This window comes from Dromaius novaehollandiae, chromosome 8 (assembly GCF_036370855.1).
Source record: "Dromaius novaehollandiae isolate bDroNov1 chromosome 8, bDroNov1.hap1, whole genome shotgun sequence".
NCBI classification, from domain to species: domain Eukaryota; kingdom Metazoa; phylum Chordata; class Aves; order Casuariiformes; family Dromaiidae; genus Dromaius; species Dromaius novaehollandiae.
Window position 1 is genome coordinate 25,364,286 of NC_088105.1, and position 26,032 is coordinate 25,390,317.

Below are 26,032 nucleotides of genomic sequence, written 5' to 3' on the forward strand. Positions count from 1 at the left end.
AAGAGTTGATGGATGCCGTTTGCCTTTTTAGACGAACTTTTTCTCAGCTTATTATCTTTGAATCTTCAACACAATATATTCCATTTTAGAAACAAAGCTGAACCCATGCCAAAAAAAAAGTAGTAGCAGTCATTTGGCAGCTCAGATTCCTCAGCTCTGTTGCAACCTAAATTAAATAACAGTAGGCAAATCATGTGTATCTCTCATTCCATACTAGCTATAGTAGGAAATGATACAGATCCAAATAATCTGCCAATAATGAGTCATACTGTACTATTTACAGGAATGTTATGGTGTGCTTTTGTTAGAACATTAAATTGCCTTTCCCTTGGATTCCTGCACCCTGCTCTATGCCAGGCTAAAGGTAGGCTGCAGGAAGGCATTGCCCAGAGCCAAAAGTTGAGCATCATGTTGGTTTACTTTGTTTTCACTTCAAAATTACATTGTAAGAGGTTGGTGTTTTGAACAGTAGGCCTTTTCACTTCATTACTGGTATTCAAATCAGTTGTCATTCTCTTCCAAATGACTGGATGGTTGATGCTAGCTCCACTGAAGTGATAGTGTCTGTAGGACTTGCAGAAAGGCTTTGGTGCATTTAATATAATACAGAATGAGAAACTTGCTCAGTTTCCTGACTTCCGACTTGTTCTGTTTATCAAACTGTGATTTGTGAGCTTCTTTATGATTAAAATGAAGTCACACAGTATTAGATGAATTTATCTCTTAATATTTGTAATGAAAAAAGATAAAACCTAGAATTACATTTCTTTATACTAGAAATCTACAGAATGAATATGTGTTCTTTTTCCTCCTTCAATATTTCATCTTGAGATTCTGTCAGCCCTACGGCAGGATGCACAAAGACAAGTGCTGGGTTATGTATCTAAAAAGTCTAAAAAACACTAAAACTATTCTGCAGTTTCTTGGGTTAACATTCTGAATTTCCACCTTCCTGTGTTCCCCTAGCACTTGTTCTTGGAGAAGTTTTACCTGAAATCAATATTGAATTGTGAGACTTTAAAGTAAACTTGCTTAGTCTGCCTGGAATTTTCATTACAATACACTTTTTGTGCGTTATAGATACCAGTTGAAGAAAAAGTGCAGAGAAGTAACCTGACATTAATTTGATCAAGATGTTTTTTCTTCTGAATTATACTGTTTAGTAATTCAATAATCCAGTTTACACCGTTACATAATGTAATGTGAGGCTTAGTCATGTAGTTCTTGTGTAGGCCTACCTCGCCTTTGAAAATGAGGGGAATCTTTTGGGTCTGATCTGCAATTATGCTGAAGTTCACCAGGATTGTTTCCACAGACTTCAGTAGTCTTTGGATGGGCCCTTTCTCAACAACAGCCCTCCAGCAACTAGGAGTATGTTCTTTTGTACCCTCTTTTCTCCTCTAGCTTGAAGAATTGCCCGTAAATACTCAGTCCTGGTTCAGACCAAAATGAGAAAGGTGTCCTGGATAACACAAGGATTGCCTCACAGAAGCTGTGTCCAAAACTACTGAGGTATCAGAAGTATTCAGGCAGCTTTCCCTGCCCATTCATTTTCCCTCTCCTATGGTTTCTGTGCTTCCTAGTGCTGGCCAGAAGCAGAAGTGCTGAAATGCTGACGGATAAGCTTCTCGTGGGATATTTCTAGCTCTACCAGAGGATGCAATTTTACATCAGCTCATAGGAAAGGCCTTTTTGTAAGAGATCTCCATCTCAGAAGCAAAGCCTAGATGATTCCAGATATATACTTTTCCCGAGTTACCAATGAGCCATTTCTTTCTTTGAAATTCCTGAGAGAGCGGGTGCTTGTCATCTGTTGTGACATACGTTTTGATGTTTTTGATTCTGTGATGTTTTGTCTCAAAAAGTCAAGAGGGACATAGAAGTCACAGACATTTTTGAGGAAAAAGTAATTAAATAAATCAGGTGTGCTTCCAACCAAGCCATTATAGGAGCCCTATTATTGCCTATTGGAACAATATTACCACTCTCTGGAAATCAGACATGGTTGCCTGCCCTACACTATAAACCATGACCCATGATGTAGGGCACAGTACATCTCAGAAATGTGCTTTGAAAATACAGATCATTTTCCTCTAGGCATGTGGTAGCAATGTACTAATTCCTTCTGATCGATGATGCCAGCCCATCGTCACCCGGATGCTGCCAGGAAAGCGGAGGTCTCTCATCCTCTCACTATGCACTGCTGCAAAGACCCGGCACCATCGTCTTGATGTTCACCTAGTTCTTGCTTTAAAGTGATCGTTTGTTTAAGATTTTTTTTAACTGGTTTTATTTTCAGTATCCAAGCAGTTGTTGTGTTTAGAATTATGGAAATACCCTCCTAAGTCCGCATAGGTAAAGAGTTCTTTTCTATTTTGTTCATTACCTATTTTAGGTAAATTTTTTTGCTTGCAAATTAGGGATTTGGCTATCTGATCTTAAACAATCATTTCTGTACATTTTGAGCATAAATATTTGCTAAATTTTAAAACAGTAATATAAAATAATAGTCTATCTTTTTTCATATATTGGTTATAAAATGTCAATTTACAATAGACAGCCTAGTAATACAGCAACTCACTATCTGTGATCATAAATTGCTTTTAATCTTGCTTCAAACTGGTTTACTAATCAAAGAACTTTATCTGCCTATTTAAAAGTCTTACTAGCAAGCTGGATTTTTGCATGTACAATTTATAATTTGCTCAAAAGAAAGCACACCATATAACCAATGCTCATGTAAATACTTTTGTAAATGCTCATGCAAATGTGTCTGTTGCATGCATACAAAGTGGATGGAAAAGAGAGTGGAAAATATCTGCCTGCAAATGGTGCCCAATAGAGACCCTAAACATCTTGTTTAAATATTAAAAAAAGGAAGAGCTTTCCTCTTAAGCTCATATTACAGCAAGCTGGAAACTGATTTTACAGCTTTTGATGCTTTATTTCACACTTAACATACAATGAAAATTGATTTTCATCCTGTGGATTTTCAGAGTACATGCTAACAAAATACATTGTTTTCCTCTCCTAAGGTTTATACTGTATCTCTCCTGATGATAACTAAAAATAATGTGGAATTAATATCCCAATTTGTTTGTTTAATACTTAGGGACCAAGAGGTCTAGATGGTCCTTCAGGAGAAGTGGGAGCACAAGGCATTAAGGTAAGTGCACTGCTCAGTACATAAAAATTTAGCCCATGACAGACAAGACAAAAAAATGAAGCATATCAGGAGCCATAAGCTTCCGTTTAACACAAGAGGAGACTAGCAAATTTCTGCCTTCTTAAAGTACTTCCTTATTATGATATATGCACATCTAAGCCTGAATCTGCAATTTCTGCAGTGTTACCCTGCCTTTAAACTGACAGCTTATGTACGTTACACAGCTTATCTAGCAAATGCCCATAGAGCTCACACATTGTTGGTTATTTATCAGGGAGAAAGAGGAGATCCAGGAAAGAAAGGACTCCCTGGGCTCATTGTAAGTATCAGAGCCAATCTTTGTATTTAGGCATAACGTAGTTACTGTTAATTTCTGGCTTGTGTTTGGAATTTATCTGAAGCAAGCATTGTCTTTCAATATTTATCTTTCACCAGGGTAATGCTGGAAATCCAGGAGAAAGAGGAGATCAAGGAGTACCAGTAAGTACTGAAATGCTGTGGTACTTCTACCAAGACAAACAAAACTTCAGACCTTACTCTGACAATATAGTTTGCGTTTGTCATAAAAGAATCAGGGGGTGAAGTGGGAGCAAGTGTGAGTGTAGCCTGGTCTGCTACTAGACCAGTGTTTTAATGGATGATTTTCCACAGAGTGCAATATGATAGCCAGTTGCAGCAGAAAATCAGCACTTGTAGTAAGTAGGAGAGTGCTAGAAGTTACTTCGTGTATTGAAGTAGTGCTATTGTAGCTTTAAACGGGAAAGTCTTGTGGCATAAAGATATAGTTCTCTGACAAATTGTAGAGTAGATGTGTTCTATCAGTATGGGGTTGAATATATAAAATGCATATCGTGTATAAAGACAAAAATTCCTCTTTTTAGGGCTTCTCTTTATGGGAGTGTAAGGTGTTCTGTTTGAGGTTTTCTTTCGTAAAGATGATTACCAGACAATTCAAGCTGCAGCAGATTTTCAGGAAGGAAGGAAGGAAGTAGGAGAGCAGAAAATATGGCAGTAATGGTAGTGCTTTTGTGCTGAAATTGAGACTCAAAATGTTGGTTGCCACTGAACTTCTCTTTGCCCCTTTTGCTCAAATTTGGAAGATTGTTGCCTCTCACCTTTGGCATAATGGGTTTTCATTTTCTCTTCTTACGCTGTGACTTTTGTATGTATTTGTATATACAGAAATAAATGAAGCAAAACCTCTTTAAGTTGCAATGATGGGAACTAGTACAGTTATTTCAGAGTACAAAATACTACTCTAGCACTCCTACAGCTACAGTTTCTAGAAGGAGATATAAGACAGATATGCAGTGAGCCAGACTGAATGGAAGGGGCTTCTTGCCTCCTACGCTATGCCACTCGCATTGTCGTGTGAACCTTGCTGATGATCTCAAATGCTGTTTCTAAGACAGGACACTGGTAACATTGTGGGTAGGTGCAGTTTGCACACACACACAACACGTGAGGCTAAGGAGAATGATGAGGAGCTGGTATACGGTGGGTCAGCCAGGAGCCATCCCTACATCAAAGAAACGGAGGCAGGATTCATGCAGGGCTCCCTCACCTGCCACAGGACCTAGTGCTGGGGTAACACGTGTCATCTAGAAGAAAAGGCTGCGCGTATTTCTTGCGTATTTCTGATCAAATTATTGAGTAAGCAGAAATAAGAGAGGATGTGGCTTTTTACAGAATATGGAACAGCTTGTTTCCTACTGATTTTTTATTTTATTTCATTTTATTTTAATCTTCCAGGGTGTGCCTGGGCCTCCCGGAACCACAGGAGACAGGGGACCTATGGGAGAGCCAGTAAGTTGATCGTTATGGCAGCTTAATAATTTTTCCACATACTGTACTGAATTCCTTGGAAACTTGAGCTCAGTTTTACCAAGATTTGGTGTTGTCAGTTGTGGTTAAACATGAATCATGGAGTAATTGTTCCAAAAGTAGAGAGCCAGAGTCTGCCTGCCTTAGCCTGCCTTACTTAGTGCAACTTAGGCATAAGCAGCCCTGTTGAGCTTTTTGGGAAGCACTGCAGTAAGCAGCTCACAGCGTAGGAGAGCATGGCAGAGTTTCGACTTCAGTATTATGTGACTTTATGCTGCATTGAGATAGACATCTGTATTATGGATTACGTAAATGTATGTGTAAATGCACATATAAGTGGTAATGTTTTTCGGGCAAATGTTATGATGGTTATTCAGGAGCTTGGGGGCCACGTCTATTTGGCAGGTTAAAGTTTCAACAAAAAAGAGACTGTTCTAATAAACTTCAGACATTCCTCTGGTGACTGGATTCCTGTTGTGATTATTACTGTTTCAAAGCCACACTCACTTTTATGTGGCTAAGGTTGCAACAAAAGATCATGCAGGATCTGCAACAAATATATGCAATGTGCTGAAAGGTGTAGTCATGACAAGAATACTATTGCATCACCATCTCTGGGGGTAAGTCAGATTTTATAAATATAGTGAAAGAATGTGTGCTTTCCTTGGAGAACTTAGGAGAAGGTTGCTGTTTTATAGTGCAGAAACTTAAGACTTGTCAAAAATTGTCCAGTTTTGTTGCTTCTTAATAGTTCTTTTGCACAGCAAATGACATATAGTTGGTTTAAATCTTCAAGGTGAATTGTTGATATAAAGTATATTAGTTCTACTAATTACTATTACATGTAATATCATTAAATATTATTATTATTTGTATTGATCTGCAGGCTGACAGAGATGCTTACAGAAAGTTATTGCACAGATTTTTGGACAGAGAAATTCTAACAGTCAACAAGTTTTATTTCAGTAAATTTTCTTTTAAATGTAATTACCTACTCATTTCAGTTGCCAGCTTTGTAGGAGGATAAGATGTGTCAACAAAAAATGAATTTTCTAATGCTTCTTATGAGATTCCTGTCATTTTCTCTCTTTCATATCATCTAATCTATTTTATTAGTCTCTGCATTGTGACGTCTGAGAATTCTTGCAATGCCAAGTTTACATACAAGTTTCCTGCCATTTGCCGGTCAAACCTGAATTCTCATATATATAGAATGACTATCAGCCTTATCTAATCTAAGCAGTCTACCCTTGAGCAACCTACATTTCTGTTATGCGCATCATGGTAGAATCTACACATGCAATATTACAATTAAGAGAAGTTTATCCTGTGAGCAGGGCACTATTTCTTTCAAGTGCTGAAAGAGTAAAATGACTTTATCTGGATAATGGTATGCAGAGCTACAAAGCAGCTTGGAAAATGACACAGGACATTACAAAATGAAATGCCTGGCTTGTTTGGATTTTTTTTTTTCTGTTTTTGTTGTTGTTGTTGTTGTCGATGTAGTTCTTTTAAGCTGCTTGTCCAAGCAGCTTGACTTTTGACTTTGTCTTCCATCAGCTGGTCACTGCACAGAAGCCAGCTGCTGAGGTGGTTTCTCTTGCCCTGTCATTGGTTCTGCACAGAGCAGAGAAACACTAATTATTGGTGGAAGAGCAGAGAAAATTAAGCAATTAAAACTATTAGTAGCAACAGGCTTGATCTAATTTACCCTCTTATTTTACCTATTTGTCAGACCTTTCAGTAGAATCCTTGTTTGTATGTTATCATTTGTTAATAGTTAGGAGGTCACCATGTTACTCTAAATTTTTGACTTCTGAAGTTCCCTGTGAGTCATAGGAGAGAGATATGTTTCCAAGCCAGCAGACTTAGCTCCAGGGGAATATTATGAAGAAATTTTTGGCTCCTGAATCAAGCTTAAGCTTTGGGACACTGGAATAGTAGAAGGCCATGGAGCTGCTGCGAACCAAAACCAATGCACTTGCATTTAGCCCAGGTGAATTCTCCATGGGAAATTAACTGCAGTTTTGGTTGGTGCTTACCCTTAAATGAAACTGTAGGGTAAAATACACACAACTGCTGAAATCCTCTCAGTAATATATGGTTTATGTTTGTGCTAGAAGGGAAGAACAGACTTGCATTATCACTGCCGGGTCATCCGGAGCAGGAAAGCCATATGCATAGTCTGTAATGAGGAACAGAAAGGGAAAAGAGTAGATACTTGCTTGAAAGGCTTCTATCACAAATACAGGTAGCAGCATCTTTTCTTTATATAAGAATAATAGAGCAACAAAAACATTTTAAGTTTGGAGACTCTTTAAACAAAGATGAATCCAAAAGGGATAAATGGCTGTGAATTTTCTAAAGTTTGGAGACTGAATGCATCCAGGGGTTTGATTTGTCTTGACATAGATTCACAGTGGCTATGGAATCAGCTATAAGCTGTTAAAGGCAAACTCTACCCATTAGGCACATAAATGCTGCTCCGTGAACAGATGTAGACAATGGAACTTGGACACAGAACTTGAGCATGCTGCTTTAAGAAAAGGTCCGTCAGTGTTACTGCGATAAGTTTATTACTCGTACTATGGCTTACAAGAACAGTGCCTCATACTGTTACCAAAAAGGCTCCAGTCTGCAGTCCGTTACACCTCAGTGATTGTCTTGTATAAACATTGCTAAATACATAAAGTGAAGCACACAGTAGTTGTTTTCAGTTAATTCCGTACCAGACTGTAGGCTTTTCCACAAAACAAACCAGACAGAGTCTAACGAACCTTAATTAAACAAAGTCTCAGTTAATCAAGAGGACAGCTTAGTTTAGATAATAATTTACTTTTGGCCTAAAAGAAGGGAGATCTGTCTGTTCTTTTGAAACCTGTTACTTTACTGTGTCAAGGCTGGCAATAAGATCTTCAGTGCTCTTAACTATCGCATTGTGGTACTTGCATACACCGTGGGATTCAGGAGGAAAGACAATGAAATACACCTTATGCCAGTTGGCAGGGTTGTGCAGAGACAAAATCAAGACTGTACCAGGTAATTTAATATCATGTGCTGCTGTAACTGAATGATGCATCCAAAATTTTGTTTAATGCCAGGGTCCAAGAGGACAACGAGGAGATGCTGGCCCTATTGGGGAAATGGGTTTTGAGGTAAGCTTTTAAGGATCTGTATGTGTACTTATTAAAAACACTCAAAGGACAGAATCTGCCTGGACAGTGTGTTCAGGAACTATTTTTTGTTTTACCTGCACCTGACTTAAATACCGTGAGCTACTGAGAGTCTCTCTTCCTTATAGCTGTTACAGCAAGCAATGTCTAAAAAAAGCAACTTCTGTTTTGAGCACTGTCTTTAAGCATATTTTCATGACATCTGCACCTAGAAGTTAAAAGTTAAGTTGAGCAAAGGGTGTTTTTTTGGAAGAAGCACCATTCTCCCTGCAGTTAGTTTGTCCAAGACTGAAGGGTTGCAACTGGAACAGCATTAATCATGTGTCTTTGCAAATGGTAGAAGAAGAAAAGCAGCTGCAGGCAGTCTTCTTGCTAACTTTTGCTTCTATTTTTTGCTTTGTTTTTAGTATCTCTTTGAAAGAAATATGACAGAATATATTAGCCACATTTGCTAATATGAAGTAAATGAAGTAGCTGAGGGATGAGCTCACTCAGAATAAAAGGGATTTAATTTCTTCAAAGATATGCACTTCCTCAGTCACCCAGAACCCAGTTTTTCTGACTGCCTATTATGAAAAGGTTTAAATGTAAACTCTACAAGAAGTTATCTGATAGCATTAACTGCTCGAGGGCTGAAGACTCTTGTACATTTGTTCTCCCAAAGGTATATCTACTTGGCTCCAAGCCTAAACAGTGGTAGAGTTGTCAGTTAGGTTTGCAAAAGATGGATTATTGCTTAGCCTGCTAGTAATTTATGATGAAGGATACAGGCTTAATGGTGCTACTGAGTCTGCAATGTATTCCTGATCCACCATGCAGTCCTGAACTCCTCCTGTGCTGTCTTTTCTCTTCTTCTGTCAATCTCTAGTAAGACCAAAGAACTATGTTGTCTGATTTTTATTTTTCAGACATGCAGCTTTGCTAGTGTTTCATGTAGTTTTTCAACTTGTATTTTGGCTGTATTATTTGGTAGTTGCAAAATTGTTATTGGTGACAATGTATAATTGTACCTCTTGTACTGTGCAGGGACCTCCTGGTCCTGAGGGAGAACCTGGCCTACAGGGAGAACCAGGTTCAAAGGTAAATATTGAAATTACTTTCTTTTGTGCTATATACATTTTCCAATTTCCATAAAAGTAAATCTGAGTACTTGGTAGTGATCTGATTCATTAGCCAAGTAAGCAGTGATACAGGAAATGAGTCCTTAAGAAATACTGTTATCATCACAATGACTGCATTATCTGTAAGCCCTATCACTGTTTGAAATATTGTCCCTTACAGTCAAATAATTTAATTTTCTCATGATATTCCAGGGGGACACTGGAGCTGCTGGGAAGGCTGGAGAACCAGGTGATCAAGGTTTAAGGGTAAGCTATGGATGTAAAACTTCTCCTGAAAAGGAAAATATGTTAAGAATGTTTCAGAAATGCAGGTTAGAAAACTAATTTTTCAAAAGAATTCAATAAGAAGTTATTTTCTTATACCTTTCGAAAAAGAACATTTGTAATATTCTAGCAGGTTAAGAAGTCTGTTGATTACAATGCTGAAATACAGCTGTCTAAGTGTCTCATGTCACTGAGAGACATGTGAACAAGTGGTTTGAACAGCAAGCTAAATCCATGGGGGTCTAGCCCAACTGTTACCATGACAGCATAAAACAATGCTGTGTACCCTGTGTACAGATACCTGAGCTAGGTCAGGTAATGGGAACATTATAGTCTCAGCAGAGCACAGTATCTCTCTGTATCACTCTGCAGCTGATTTGCTTCTGGTACTGTCGATAACTCATTCAGCACTCAATTTCACCAACCACTCATAGCCCTGCTTATTCTTTCTATGTCTTGTCTCCACCATCTGTCCCAAATACTTGCCTACTTTTGAAGTTTTTAAAATTCTAGTGACAGATTTTATCCAGGATGATTTTAAAAGAATACAGAGCATATCCTTTCAGACTTAAGCTTTACCATATAGCTACTCCCTTGTTCCATTAGATCCTTGCTGTCATATTCTCTTCCCGCCCGAAGTCTCCAACAAGGTGGACTGCATGATTCTGCTTGTCCTTGGAGAAGAGTAACTCCTGGTAGTGGTCCACAGTGGACACTGGTCTGCAATACCAGGTTCTTAGTATTAGGCAGCTGCTATTTGCTTCTTCGCTATCTGCAGTCAAAAACTGCTGATGGCCAGTGTCTTTGAAGAGAGGCAAATATTGCCTGAGAAAGGCAAATATTCTGATATCGAAAATAGCATGGTGTAGTTACTGTTGATAAGTGATGAATTTTTCATGGCCCTAAATTGAGTTGCTAAATGTACCAATATAGTAGTTATCCACATGAACATTGAAGTTTCGGGAGAGTATAGGTATATTTTTGAGGTTACTGCATTACATGTTAAACACTCTGAAACCAAGTGATCTCTGTGCTACTGTCCAAATCTACAGCATTATACAGCCATAGTATTGCCTTGGTTTTTCTAATGTTGATCATCTTTTACATTTTCCTGCATTCCAGATTCACAGGGCTGTGATGTTGTCACAGTAAATCAGTGAAAAATGAAGACAAATAAAATAAACTATCACAGCAGCATAGAAATTGTCCAAAGTTCAGAAAATCTAAAAGCATAATGAGTATGTGTAAAACCAAACAGCCTGAGTTCTTCCAAGGCAACACTTCTACCTGGAGAAGTTTAGACAGTGGTAATAACTTCATTTTCAACTGCTCCTTTCTGTAAGGGTGAACCAGGACCTCCGGGAGAAGATGGTGTCCAAGGAAAAGATGGCTCAAAGGTAATTTCAGTTTTTAAAGCAAATGTAGAGCAGTGATTAAAGAACTCAAATCTGTTTTTTTCCCCCCTGCATTTCACAAGCTCAACAGAGCCCAGTTAAGTGTGCATAGTTTTAACACGGGAGGCTCTAACAGGGGGTAGCCAGCCTCTTTGTGGGCTTTTCTGTGGCTTTTAGGCACATACCTACCCTGTAAGAACTGTAAAGTTGTGCAGCTTGAGAGAGCAAACACAGGCTGGAGAACTGAGTACAGCTTCTTTCCATGGTGCCCATCATGCTGGAGAGAGCAAGCCCAGGGCTGCCCCACTCCCTGCACTGGATCAAGGTGAGCCAGGGACTGCAGCGGGCATCAGGACAGGGTATGTCACAGAGGGCATCCTTAGGCAGCTGGAGATGGCTAAGCCAAATCTTGCTGTAGGAGAGAGTGTACAAATCTGTAGGAGTGTACAAATGAGATAGAAAGGACTTTCTGCTAACCTGGAGCCTGTTCTGAAATTGGAAAGATTCCTATCACTTTTAGTGAGCTTTTTGTCTGACCCGGAGATCCAGCAAATTCATGTGTACCACTTTTTCTCAATAGTAAGTAATTCTGTATCATCTCGATAAAGCTTTTTTTTATTTGTTTTAGGGAGACCCTGGAGACCAGGGACTTCTTGGAGAAGGTGGTGAAAAAGGAGAGATGGGAATACCAGGAATTATAGGTCTGTCTGGTGAGCCTGGCATACTGGGCGTTCCTGTAAGTGTTTTCAGGATGAACTGGAATTTCTATTTATTTGTTTTTATTATTCTTTTTTAAAAAAATTTGCTTACATTTCTTTTTTTTTAATTTCTGTTTTTCTCTTGCAAATAGAGATAGTCATTTTTAAATTAGCTTGCTTCTCCTTTCTATAGTGTTCAGCTTTTCAGGGTTGGTTGAGAGAAAAGATTAATGGTCTCCCTATCTTAAATCTTGGCCCTCTTAGCAGATGGTGATTGCTTCTCACTTGTCACCCAGGTGCACACACCACACAACCTGGAGCCTCTCACTTCCTATCTCACCTCGCCAGATAACCTTCTGTCATTAGTCTCTATCCTTACCTTCGTTTGGAGGCTGTCAGCAGTCTCAAAGTATTAAATCATTCTTTAAATTTTAAAAACACCCAAAGAATTTGGAAAGATGCATATACTGCCATAAATTGTGCAGTAAGGTCTTTCATTGTTTGGTATGTCTGTGCCTTCACATGGTTCTGTTTAGTGTCCCAGGGCTATCTGGCTTTTAATTTCAATTAAAAGTTCCTCGGGGCAAAGTAGTGCCATTTTGAGAAACTTTGTAAATGATGAAGGTTTAGACCTTAGAACATACAAGATTTGGCTCCAGTCTAAGATTTTGCGTTATTACGACACATTTGTGTTTTGTGTTATTACCACATATGTGTTTAGCTGTCGGTCCTTTTAATAAAAATCAGTTACAAAAGGAAAATTTAAAACAGCACTTACAGAAAAAGTGATATCCTGAACACTGAGGTTTCTTTATCTACAAAACGATGCATCACAGACACCCACAGCACAGAATTTCTTAAAGTGTTGGTTTGGTTCATAGGGCCCTTCCTGGTCAGGAGTACAAAGCAGGTCAGAAGTGACTTAAAGCCAGTATCCCATGATAGATATTGGATCCAAATGAAACCTGTTGCTGATTCCTGGTCCCTGGCTATCCGAGAACTGCCTACTTTTCCTGACAGTGGTCTTTCTACCCTCCTACCAAAGTGGTGTAAAGACAGCATTAGGTGACACTGTCCATCTCGGCCTGGAACAAACTTCCAGTAATTAGGGTCTATCGTGCTGGGCAACATTACTTCAGTTGATAATTCTGTGCTGTGGTATAAGGCCCTGTCCTTGGTGGACCCTCTCTTCTTATCTCCTCATCCCCCTGTGATGAGGCATATGTTGTAAAAAGTAAGGAGAAAGGAAAAATTTCATGATTCCATATTGTTCTTTAAAGACACTTATTCTTCAACTTCATTTTGGTGCCTCTATGAAAGGAGTTAAATAAACCTATTGTGAGAACACCAGTTGTGCTAGATAACTAAGACAGAGGTTGCAGATGGAGAGAGATGGCAGCATGTGTGCACAGGTCAAATAGTAAATGAGCATTGGGATCCACAGTTGACGTTGTTACATCAGTTAGCTTATTTGTTCTGGCATCAAGCCTAACACCTAAAATCTATCTATGAAATCTATTTTTCTGAAGTTTTATCACACTCACTCAGTTACAGTGTGTGCTAAGGAACAATTTGAGCTTCTGATATAATAATATAATAATATTCTGATATAATAATATCACCCTGACATTTTTTTTTATCGTATGGCAATTCTGAAGAAGCTGGCATGTTTCATACATTGAAATTATCATAAAACAGCTCAGCCTTATCATATTTGTGGTGTGTATATATATACTTTAGTAGAGTAAACAACATGATTAATGCTGCTGTGGCTGAGTGAGAGGGGCCAGTGTGGCAATTCGACGTTTGTGAAGACGTGGTTAGCAGGGCACTTCTCATGTTTCTGTTCCACACGTCCCAGAGGCGGCTGCAGAGCTGCCTCTCTCCCTGCTCATCCTCCCCAGCATCTGGGAGCATTCAGATCACACTTTTGGTTTGACTCTTTCTAGGGATGCAGATAGACCATGGCATCCCAGTCTGAATGAGGAAATTAGTTTTCTATAATCGATAGTTTGGAGGTTTTACTGGAGTTGAGGAGAATATTACCTTTTCCCTAAACAGAAGAGGCTTACAGAGCAACAGATGGACCTTACAAATCAGTTTAAACTGTGTTTATCCTGGCTAATCATCAAAACAGTTCCAAAAAACAAGGTATATCTGTCTTTCTCCAAAACAGAAGCTAAATTACCTCCTTGACTTCAGAGAGCTTTTGAGGAAATTGAAACTGGTGAGTCCTGAACACTCCCACGCCTTTAGGAGAGGCAGTTTGTGAAGCAGCCTGGAGGGCAGCAGGGCTATGCCCCACAGCATCCCCTCAGCTGTGGGCCACACACCCAGATGTCCAGTCACTGGGAGACTGGTAGCAGTGGGCACTAGCACTTACTGATTTTAGGCCTCTTCTCTGCAATGAATTGTGTCAGGGCCCTGCTCTTCATACTTGACACCCCAAGGCTCTCTGAGTTTTCTTCTTGCTGCACATCAGATTCTCTAAGTCCAGTGTTTGTCCTGAAGCAATTTCATTGCTACTTTAGTATTTTCTCTCTGGACAAGATTTATAGTTTATAGTGCATTTTCACTAGTTTGGTAAGTAATCCCTGATGCTTGCCCACCTTTTTCTGCTGTAACTTGAAACAGTCCTACTAACTTACAGTCACAGTTAATGAAATTTTTTCCATCCAGCTCTCTGCATTACTAAGTTCCACTCAGGTTATCCAATTTGAAGCACTATTTAACATATTCCAAGACCTTTTTCAATCATTTGTTTTTTCTCTTCTTAATAAACTTACAGGGTCCTGAAGGAATACCAGGAAATCCAGGTCAGAGAGGTCGTCTAGGGAAGAAGGTAGCATTTTTCATTTTCCCCAGTTCCCTTCCTTTTATTTGAGACTTGAATTTACATTACAAAATAATTCTAGTCAATGCCTTGACACGGACAAATGCCAGTCAGTGCCCTAAAAGCCATCAGGAGGCTATGTTATATGTGTGGGTAGTTTTATACTGCAGTCTAATCATAAAATGCACCAAGTCTGTCCCTGTTTTATGTCACACTTCAAGCCAATTTTTTTTCTAGCAGCCATAGCAATTGCAGTTGTCATGGTTCAGCAGTCAAGAACATTTAGGACCTGAGGAAATTTAAATTTGGAGCAGGATGTGATTTTGCAACTTAGAACACTTTATGCTGCTATCCAAAAATGTTAAGCTTTGGCTAAAACTAAAAATAAGTAGAGAGGCTTTAGCACAGTTTTCTTCACTGCAGAGTTCTAGGTGCAGACATGCTAAGAACTATAATAAATGACATATGTAAATGTAATATTCTTATTAAATAATAACAGTTTGATTAGGCATAAACCACATTTGAAAAATTTATATCAATCTCTTACTATTTTTAATACAATAACACCAACAGGGGGAAAAGGGACAGCTTGGCCCCCCTGGAGAAACTGGACCTGCTGGTGACTTAGGCCAGCCTGGAGAAACTGGTCCTAAAGGTGCAAGAGGAACTCGAGGTCCTTTGGTTTGTATAAATTATGCTTATATAAGAGCTCACATATTTATGGTTCAGCAGTGTTATGTCTCTCCATGGAAAGAGGCAGGTCTAAGCTGTAGCATGTACAAATATTTCTTTGAGGCAGCTGGAGATGCAGGCAGTGTTTCAACTGCAGGATCTGGGAGTCCATCCCAACCCCTGGGTCCAGGTGCGTGTCCTGGCCCCTTCCTTGTCAGAATGAGACCCATGCACCCTTCCCAGACAGAAACCTGGGCTTGAGAGCCTGCAGCGAATCATCTCATGCTCTGGTCAGGTCCCAGATCTGGAAATCAGAGACGCAGGATGCAGAGCGTACACAGGCCCTACAGTCCAGATATAGCCCCGTTGATCTGACTGTTTCACAAAACTGTCTCATTTGAGAAACAGAAAAGATGTGTTTTGCTGTCACATGAAGTAAGCCTTAGTCATGGCTGAAACAAAGCATTTCAGATAAAAGCTGCTGGGGAAGCACTGAATGGGAGCCTGATCTGAAGTTAACTGAATCAAGGGCGTTTCCGTTAACTTTATGAACTCCATGCGAAGCCCCTCTCATCACAGACCCTCTGATCTCGCTTTAGCCTTGTGATAGCAGACACGCAGGCACATGCAGCCTCCACACCAGTGCCACTCCAGGGCCCAGTCCTTCAGCCACCAAGTGCAGCATCGTATCCCTGCACGCATGAAATGTGTAAGTAAAGTAGCTACCATTAGATACTTTCAAGCAGTATTTTCAAGTAGGAAAGGCTCATTAGGAAGAGTGCTCACACCCAACTTCCTAAGGTGAGGAGCACCCTCAGCTTCTCTTGGCATACTTAATGTTTATCAACAGAGTTCCTCAGCACCTCTGAAAGTTCAGATATTTTCCTCTTTGATCCTAATTATGCACTGGGGTTATAAAGTTAGGACTGAAAATTTTGACCATCCATTCTACAGAACAGGAAAAAGACCAATATTCTTTACCAAATAAAGGTGGAAACAACAAAGTAATTTGCATGTCTAAAATCTCACTATTTCTCAAGATTTTTTTAACTGATGACTTTATAAAGTATGCATTGTTGGAAAATTTTAAAAGGGAAGTAATTTTTCTGTCACTGATTATTGCATTTTACAGGGACATCTAGGAGTTATGGGACCTGAAGGAGAGCCAGGAATTCCGGGTTATGGGGTGAGTTTTTTTACTGAATTCATGTACACACACATCCCTAAGTAATTCTGTGGTACTCTAAATAACTTTGTATATCATGGGATGTCTATCGTATCCAGAATACACATTTATCTTAAAGAGTGTCAGATACTCTCATATATTTATGTGATACCTGATTGCCTACTCAGAAAATGTTAGCCTTGGTCAACAGTGACTGTTTCATGTGAGTTCAGTAGCAGGTTTTTTTTCATCTCAGATTGGAAACCCTTATTTGTCTAGTGTTTCCCACTATTTGTTAAGAAAAGTTACCATAAAACTACCATAAACAGTCATTAAAAAGGGAGTTCAGCAAACAACCTCTGATAACTGCTTGGCTAGAGAGTTTGCCTTTCAGTAACAGAACTATTGGCTCACTGATTGAATGAGGATAGTTTAAGGACATAAAGATATTGTGGCTTTTATTGAAAAATAATTCTTGTTCTCTGATGACCGTGATAGATGGATGGAGACCTACTCTTACGGACAGGGCTGCCATGTCTTCATTCCAAACTTCCATCTGTGGCCCTAAACTTGCCTCACTTGCATCTAGCCCTGCTGAGACTTTTGGTTTCTCTGTGTGCACAGGGCTCTTCCTGTATTCAATAAATTTTCTGTCTAGGTCCATTCATTCTATGGCACATCACTATTCAATATTATTAGGAAGCAGCAAAAAACAATAGTAACAAGCACCTAAAAGGATGCTGGAAATTATTTTGTTAATTAATTGTTTTGAAATTAACTGTTGTTTTGTTTGCTTCTTCAGGGTCACCAGGGTCCTCCAGGGCCTCCAGGACCCCCAGGACCCAAAGGAGAGAAGGTATGGAGAGGAATTATGCTTTCTTACAGTTCTAGTAAACATAAAGGGATAGAATGTTACTTCATGTTCACTGTTTTCCATAGCATGTGGCAAAAGCCACTCTTTCAACATTTATTGATATTGTGTGAGAATATGAAATATAAGCCTATGGAAACAGATCATTAGGGGGCAAAATTCTGAATTATACTATTGAAATGTTTCATGTTTTAAACACAAAGTACCTATTGTAAAAACACGTTCTATCCTATTAGGTAGCACCACTGACCTCGGTAGGGCTGCTGACAGAAATAATCAAGGTGGAACCAGCAAAGTATTCGCTTAACTTTAGGCCTGCAAGTATTCCCATGTGTCTTGCTGAAAGTCCAACTGTGGTGGACAGAAGTCAATGCTTAATATGAACTGTTTGCAGGATGTTGCTCCAATGCTGCTATTTTTGTGTCAAGTTCATTATTATTCTTTTAAGGCCCAAATCCCACAAACAGATTTGTATGCCTACTGAAGCCTGTGCGGCCCCCTAGCAGGTACAGAGATCTCTTCATGAAGATCGATTTATTGGATCTGCACATGATAGAGAAACATGCTCTTATATTAGGGCCAGATTTGCAATGAAGACCGAAAGTAGGCAACTAGTGGGGATTTTATAAAAACTTCTGAGGCCATTTTCAGAAACAATAACTGAACACTAAATTGATGGGAGCTAGAGGTCCAACTTGCTTAGTCACTTCAGAAAAAGGTATCTGATGCATTTTTGAAAACCTTAATCATTTTTTAGAACGTGAGTCTCTTTCTTTACATTATATATATTGGTAAATATCATCTGGAATAGATAACTTTTTTATTTATTACTTTAGATAGTGTTTTTTCATACTTAAAATTAAATAAAGAATGGTCCTGTTCAGGCTGATGGTTGGAGTCTTCTGTACACTTGTTTGTCTATAAGGAGTATATTTCTTAAAACAATGGAAGAAATTTTATTTTTTCCTCTTGTCAAATACCCTGTTTCTCTTTTTTTCCATTAAATAAAAAAATAGTTACATGGACATTTTATCAAACAATTGTTTTGTCGTTGCCTTCGAGAACAGAGCATATATTTAACTTGTTAGTCCTAAACGTGTTTCTTAAGATGATTGTGCATGTTAAAAAGGAGATTTCACTGTATTAAAGCTGTAAACATCATACTCACTACTACTAACTATGCAATATGCTCTGTGGGTGTATTGTCAACATCTGAAAATATATGCTTTGCAGGCAATGTCGAATTTTCCAGCAAATGTTTTAATATTTATCTTTATTTTAGGGTTACCCAGGCGAAGACAATACAGTTTTTGGACCACCTGGGCCCATAGGTGAACCAGTAGGTCTTTCCTTCTCAAAAAAATTATATTAGTGCCTCAAGACAAGAGACAATGCAGGCTGTTTCTGAAGCTTATATCACTATCTCAGGAGTCAGTACTCACTTGTACAAAAATGTAGAACAAAGGTCCTGAAATCAGTAATCCCCCTCTGAAAAATGCATGGTCATGTGCTCCTTCCTGCTTAAGAGTATGTGTCCTGCGTTTAATTACACTAATGCCATTAATTTGTGTTTTAGAGCAGCACAACTCAGAACAGAATTTTATTCTCTGTGTTTATCCTGAATTGTACCTAATTGCTTTACTAACCAGAAATATGTTTTGACTTCTTTCATTATCACTGCAAAGCTAATTTAGCTTTGAGAGAAGGAGCTGCATTTTGTAACCATTTATTTGCTAATTTATGTTTGGAGTATTTCTCAGCAGCGACCAGGAACATGTCCAGAAAATGAATGCCATCCCAAAAGCTTGAGAAAAATGATTCTTGCTCGGGCTTTGATTGTGCCAGAATTAATGCTTGTACAGACTCTTTCTCTTCAGACTGCCCTTAATTTTTATACCTCATCTCCCCCAAAAGCAGGATTATAAGACTCTGATGTAACCAGAGACAGAGCCTGGGCCACGTTCTTAACTTCATTATGGAAATGCATGAGAGAAGAGAATTCAGCGACTTCTGTTGTAGCTGGGCTGGCTCTGCCCCACTGACTGAGCAAGAATTGCAAGCAGAGCCTTTCCATCTTATGGATTCCATATAGGAAACATGCCATGAGGCTGCAGAAACCTTGGAGAGTATAGGAGCAGTTGGATAATAGCATCTATTGATGGATATGCAATAGATATAGCTAATCTATTGATTTGTGCACTATAAAGATAGACTGCAGTTAGTGATCCCTGACCAGTTTTTCATGATGAGTTTTTACTTCAGAAAAAAGGTAATTCCTTATTAATTACTCTATCAAAGGAGACAGGGGCTGGATGTCTACTGGCAAGCCTTGGCCATCCTTACTTTCTATGGGCATGATTCCCTGCCCTGTCATTTTCTTTGTGACTGATATTCCATCCATTTGCCACAGTGAGAGCTAAAATTCCCAGGAGAAATCTCATTTCTCATGGGATTGGAGTAAAGAGCTTTCCCTGAAGTAGAGTCAGTAGGTGTCTGACCGCAGCAGGAACAGCTAGCTGCAAGACTCGCAAGAATCATACTACTCCCTCAGCTCCTGCGCAGCAATCACGCCCAGGTAGGCGTGCTGAGGGAATGAGAATGCTTTTTCATTAGAAGAAACTTCAAAATTAAAGCAGGTTCTGGGTACAGCAAGTCATTTCAAAAAAAAGAATGTCATTTTCCGTGTGTTACCTTATAGAAAGCATAATGAGAGGGTATTCCTCTTGTGACTTTGAAACAAAGTCTCTTCATTTAGTCACGGGGATTTTTAATTCTGTTGTCATATATGAGAGTGTGAACTTGGAGAAGTTCTACCATGGTCAATACTCTAATTTATGGCTGTGTAAGATCTATCTTTTAGCCTCTGGTCTTCAGTTACAAAATATTTTAGACAGTGTCTCTTGTCTGACTGTAATACATTTTGTTTAGAAATAATTCATGTTTACTTTTTTAGATGAGCTAACTTTAATATTTTTAATCCTTGGTTCGGGCTGGATGGTTGGCCTGTTTTGAGAAAAATCCCAGCTTTCTGTCTTCACTATGCTGCAGCAGCATGTTCAGCTGCTAAATTGTGCTCTTTGGTTTTCTCTGCAGGGTCCTAGTGGTGAACGTGGAGATAGGGGAGAACCTGGTGATGAGGGCTACAAGGTAATTACCTCTTGCTTTTCACTTCTTTTTATTTGAACATGGTGTGTAATGAAACATAAATATTGGGTGTTCTCTCAAAAGCGTGCACAGACATGTATCTGCTGGTGTCTCACCAAACTGATCAATTACTGTTTTTCTTTGAAACTCAAGCACTGTGGTTTTGTAGATCTCATCCCAACAATTATTCATTATCCTACACAGTCTTTAAGCGAATATAAATGGATGATAACTTCATTCTAATTACTGGTGATGTTTATTTGCTGAAATACAAAAGACAGTCCTTGACGCAAGGTTTCCTGTTTAAGTTACACAGACTGTAGAGATCAGGCATGGTAATAAGTCAATGAACTGAATATGGTCTGTGCTCACAGTAGTGCAGAAATGTTTAAACAATATATAATTCTCTCTTGCAGTAAGTTTTGAGTAGGGAATTGAAAGAAGAAAGGCTACCCGAGGTCTGGTCTCAGGATTGCTGAGCATCCTTTGTACAGCTTGTCATGGGAGCTAGGGCCACTCAGCCCCTCCCAAGACAGGCCTCAGAGGGAAATTTGTAGCTCACCAAGCTTGACGTCCTCAGTTATTTGTATTGCAATATGTTGTTTTCTGCTTCCCAGGGTCATGTAGGTCTTCCAGGGCTTAGAGGACCTATTGGACAGCAGGGGCCTCCAGTAAGTGTTTCAAACAATGGGGATTCTCCATTGGCTGTTGAAAATTCATTTTCATCTTCATTCAAAGGTTTTTTAAAATGTATTTAATGTTTGTTCTTTCCAAAGGGAGAACCAGGTGAAATGGGGGAACAAGGACCAAAAGGAGAAAGAGGTTCAGAAGTAAGTAGAAAAAATAAGGAAACTCTGAACTGAATTTGAATTTGTATGCTTTTACATACATTTGAATTTGTATGTTTTTGTATGATCAACCTTTACTTTCCGTAGAAAATAAGAAAGCGTAGTGTGTGAACCGTAAGGCTTCTTTTAAGACTGAAGCATAATTTCTGACTGATGTTCTGGAAGATGATATGGTATCTGCCTTTATATTCCAGTGTGACAGGAAGGTTAGGGCTCTCTGCACTTGCTCTCATGTCCCACATTATGTAAAGTCTTTAAGAACTTGAACTAGCACCCTTAAGTTGAATCCTCCTTAAATCCTTATCATTGTCTACCACTATGATTTGATGCCCCAGACAGATTTGCTACAGTATGTTTTTTAAAGTTCTAAGAGATCTGTGGGCTTGCTGGACATCTCTGTAGCAAAAATATCTAGGTTTCAAATCAGGTCAAATCTAGATTCCACCTGTTTCAGAGGTTTAGGCTGAATTTTGGCTAACTACTTAACAGGAGGCTCTTTTTTGCTGTATTTACCATTCCAAGTCCATAAGAACTTCTAAGGGATATTCAGCAAGGGCTGAGCAGTACTTTCAAGTCACCCAGTCTGAGGTGGAGACAGTGCAATGCCTAGTGCTCTCTGGAGCTCCAGCAGTGTGTGTGATCGCTTCCAGTAGTGCACGAGCATTACAGCTGTTGTCAGCCACCTAGACGCGGATCATGCTGCGTTCCCTCTCAGACAGGCACAGTTTGACTCATCTTAGATGCCTGTGTGGCATCTTAGCATTTATATGACATTATTCGTTGGTGACATCTTGCTTTTGCCTGGAAAGAACCAGATCTCAGACTCAAATTCTGTTTGGAAATGTTTGGGCTAATTTTTGCAAATTTTAAGCTTATAGGAAATTTTCGATATATTGTCTGTAAATGACTGTCAGAGCACCACGGAAGTTGTTCTGGGTTTTACTGTTATATAAGGTTGAAGCTCAGTGTTTGGGTTTTCTTTTCATACCTCTAGGAAGAATAAAAATATAAATAGAAAATTAGGAGAAATACATAATGATCTTAGATAGCAAATAAATTTTATTTGATAGGTAGGTGGTTTTACCTTAGAGTGATATAAAACATTAAGAAAGGCTCTTTTGGAAGCATTTGAGTGATATTCAGTTACACCCTTAACTAGAATTCCTTGTGGCAAATTAGCTCTGGAAAATGCCTAGGATTATACTGCTCTGATCTGTAAATGAAAACTCTCAGTCCTGTGCTGCACTGAATTTTCAGTGGGCTTGGAAATGCAGAATTTACTACAGAATAATAGAGGAATAATGACAGAGCAAGTCATAAAAAAAAAGATCAAAGAGCAAATCTTCTCATTTAGAAATAACAGTTCATCTTGATGGTGTGTTGAGAGATATTAGTTTTAGCATTTTTTTCTGAGAAATTCCAGAAAGCAACTCTGTTACAATTTCAATTTTTTCTGGGTAAATATGAGAATCTATGGTAGATTAGGAATGGGGAGCAATAAGAAGGAAATATGTGGAGACATTGTCAGCAGGTACGCTCACCGTGTGCTCAGATATATTGCCTTTGACAAACTGTTCACAGCACAGGCTAAAATCAGTCAATCTTCTGCCCTCCCCTTGGAGAAGATTTTCCTTCTGTTGCAAATGCCCCTCAGATTAAAAATGTCATTTACCAATGTGGAATCAACACTCAGCCTGGAGCAAACCATAACAGTCTAAAGCTTTATGAAAAAAAGTTAGTAGCAGAAACACAGTGATACAGTCTTTACTCCAGTGGTATGGTTGGTGGTGCATAACAAACTTTACAGAGCCAAAACCATTAACTGTAATGCTGAGTTGCCTGGGTTTGTTTTAGATGCCTTCTGAAATTGTAATGAAAACAGTATAAATTTCTTTGAATATGTAAGTTTCAGTTTTGATTGGTGAAGTTTTTGTGTAAATTTATTAACAAAAAAGCATTAAATTAAGGAACAGAACAGAATTTTCCTGATTTTATTATATATATACACATATATATAATCTGTGTGTATGTATATATGTATATATATAAAAATTACAAAAGATTTACACTTACAAAGATTTTTAGATTTTTCACTTTATTGAATGATAAGTAATTTTAGCTTATTGCAGCACAGTAGTTCTCTAACTTTTGCTTTGAGAACAGTATTAAAAATAATTAATACAAAATAATTTTAGCTTATTGCAGCACAGTAGTTCTCTAACTTTTGCTTTGAGAACAGTATTAAAAATAATTAATACAAAATATCTTTTTTACTTGATCTATGCTAACAAGCATTATTCTTGTCCCTGCTGTCTAAGTGGTTGTATCCTTGAGAAGTAGAATATAATTCCTGTCCACATTGTGATTTATAAATGCTTTCTAAAATTAGTGAAATGTTCTAGATTTTTTCATTCCATGAAAAATATCTTATAAACAAAATTCTCTGAAGTGCTTTTGATCCATTCTGAGCTTTTCTTTGTTGGTACTTGACCTCCTGTGTCACTAAGTTACTTACGAGAGTGTTATCTGCTATCAATATCACTCAGTTGTCCATAACCACAGATTTCTAGCTCAAACAAGCCAAAAAAGTCTGTTTTAAAGTAAAATTTATCTTTCAAGTGTATTATAGATTAAAAAGAACGTTCCCTTCTATGACAGTCTTGGTTTCTAGTACCTTCTTCCACACACATTCATTACATCTACATTGGTTACTTTTCATGATTTGCGTTTTTAAAAGATATGGGAAGTGTTGTAAAAGCGTACTTCCTTACAAAGATGCGGCTGATAGAGCTGAAATTGTCAGATTTGCAGCAAATAACTTGTTATGCCAGTTGTCATTGAAAATGATCCGAAAGCTACAAATTGTCCATTCAGGAAAGGGAAAATGTCTACAAGTCTACCAGAAAATGTATACACTTCTGGAAAAAGTTTTTGCTGTCTCCTGAAATGGAAATGATCTGATCCAAAGCCAGGCAACGTGAGCATTCATCTAGAGGGGAACAATTCTCAGCTCTTCTCAGGGGATTGAATTAATGACATCTGTCAATTTGCAAATATTTATAACTTCTAGGGCCCCACAGGGAAGAAAGGAGCTATGGGTGAGGCGGGCAAACCTGGAACTCCTGTAAGTAACAAAATCCTACAATTTATCTTCTGTTTATAAATCAAAGAAAATAAGAACCAATAAAATCAAATTTGAGCTATGCCGATGGTACCAGAAGGTATTCTTTATGCTGTGGACATTTTTCATTGTTCCAGTAAAGTTGATATAGGAGTAATTTATGTTCACTCAGAAAAAACATTCTTATTATGTAGGTGTAAAGGAAACCCTGTGAAAATAAGAATAATTTTTGAAACGATGTTAAATGATATCCAACTATACTCAGTTACTCAGAACATGGAAAAGCAGTACAGCTGCTGTAGGTTTAACAAGGTGCTCCCCACCTGTCAGGTTACATAATGAGATCGTCTGTCTGTGTGGCTCTTGGTGCGTGCAGAAGTTGTCACGTCACACTGCCCTGAGCCAAACTACTGTTTGCTCCCGGCTCCCACCAGCTCTTCTTTGAACAGCTGCAGCCTGCAGAAGCCAGGATCCATGTGTCTGCGACTGATATGGCTGACAGACCCCCTGAGCTTTACCTCTTCTTCTCACTTGCCCTGACCTTGCTGCTCCTTCAGTTGCTCTAGAGAAGTCAGCTTGCATCCTGGTCTCCTTGAGGGAAAAGCAGGAGCGGGAAGCAGTATGTGTTCTGTAAACATAACCAAAAAAGAAATGCATCAAGGCTATTTTAGTCCTCTAATAAATAATACCACACAAGTACATATTACCACACAAGTATATATTATAAATAACGTTTACTACCTCACATCAAAACATTGCTGGTAACCAGAGAAATACAGCTGCTTCGCAGAGCTTGTACCATTCTGGACAGAGTGGAGGAACAGCCTTTTGAGGACAAGAAAACTGTGTGTCTTTTGTAAATGCTTGGCTCTCCCCTCTGGAGGACTGGAGAGAGAGCATCAGTTCTGCAGAATGAAGGAAAAGGCAGAAAGGCAAGACATATGGGGAAGTGAGGAGGAGTAGGCAGTAAAAGTGGTACTTAAGACAGTCTCAAAGCACATCCCAAGTGCAAGATTGTCCAGGAACTAGAAGTTAGAAATGGGGCTGGGACGACACATTTTATATTCTGTATGGCTGTTGTTAAATGTACTATTTTGAAAGACATTTTCTGTAGTTAGAGAGCATATTTAAGTTTTGGAGAAATGCATTCATTCATGCATTGCAGAATTCCAAGCCCCTTAAGGCGGTATATGTCATCCTAAAGGAAAATGGCTTGCAAAGAAAAATTCACTAATCCTTTGGTGGAAGTGATCTGAGACCTTTCAGTGCATGTATAGCAATGGTCAGCACAAAGTTGTCTAATCAAATGTTTGTGAGTATTTTTGATATATGCAAATATAAACAGTATAAATTTTCAGTTGGACAGTCTAGAGTATCTAGTAAAATAAAGGCTGAGAAAGCATATGATTGTTCTTTATGACGAGATAAAGAAACAGACTTTCTTTATCAGGTTTCCTTGCTTCCTTGCTTCAGTTTAAGAGTGAGGACTCCAACCCATCTACCAGGCCTGGCACGCAGAGGGGTCAGCCCCAGACCCAGGCCTGGCACGCAGAGGGGTCAGCCTCATGGTTTCAGCCAGACTGCTTCAGAGCCAACAGCACAGAAAGTGTAAGGTTAAGCAATAGCATTTTAAACAGAACATCCTAACTCAGAGCCCCCTCTGTCAGTATTCATCTGGGTCTTTTATTATGTAGGGTTTAGGAAATACTGTGACTGAAATCTCATTCTGTGGCAGTGG

The 26,032-nt window shown here is 38.8% G+C and overlaps 1 protein-coding gene across 7 annotated transcripts in view; it reads left to right on the forward strand.

The window, feature by feature from the left end:
* The window catches only part of COL24A1 (collagen type XXIV alpha 1 chain), a 158,733-nt gene that overhangs the window by 108,676 nt on the left and 24,025 nt on the right, over positions 1–26,032 (forward strand). For all 7 annotated transcript variants that reach the window (XM_064515983.1, XM_064515977.1, XM_064515979.1 and 4 more), the window contains 18 exons: positions 3,113–3,166; positions 3,441–3,485; positions 3,602–3,646; positions 4,919–4,972; positions 8,092–8,145; positions 9,190–9,243; positions 9,477–9,530; positions 10,892–10,945; positions 11,571–11,678; positions 14,429–14,482; positions 15,047–15,154; positions 16,278–16,331; positions 17,113–17,166; positions 18,464–18,520; positions 20,275–20,328; positions 20,943–20,996; positions 21,102–21,155; positions 24,244–24,297. In XM_064515983.1, the coding sequence (XP_064372053.1) occupies positions 3,113–3,166; positions 3,441–3,485; positions 3,602–3,646; positions 4,919–4,972; positions 8,092–8,145; positions 9,190–9,243; positions 9,477–9,530; positions 10,892–10,945; positions 11,571–11,678; positions 14,429–14,482; positions 15,047–15,154; positions 16,278–16,331; positions 17,113–17,166; positions 18,464–18,520; positions 20,275–20,328; positions 20,943–20,996; positions 21,102–21,155; positions 24,244–24,297 (1,065 nt within the window). The remainder of the gene's footprint in view (positions 1–3,112; positions 3,167–3,440; positions 3,486–3,601; positions 3,647–4,918; positions 4,973–8,091; positions 8,146–9,189; positions 9,244–9,476; positions 9,531–10,891; positions 10,946–11,570; positions 11,679–14,428; positions 14,483–15,046; positions 15,155–16,277; positions 16,332–17,112; positions 17,167–18,463; positions 18,521–20,274; positions 20,329–20,942; positions 20,997–21,101; positions 21,156–24,243; positions 24,298–26,032) is intronic.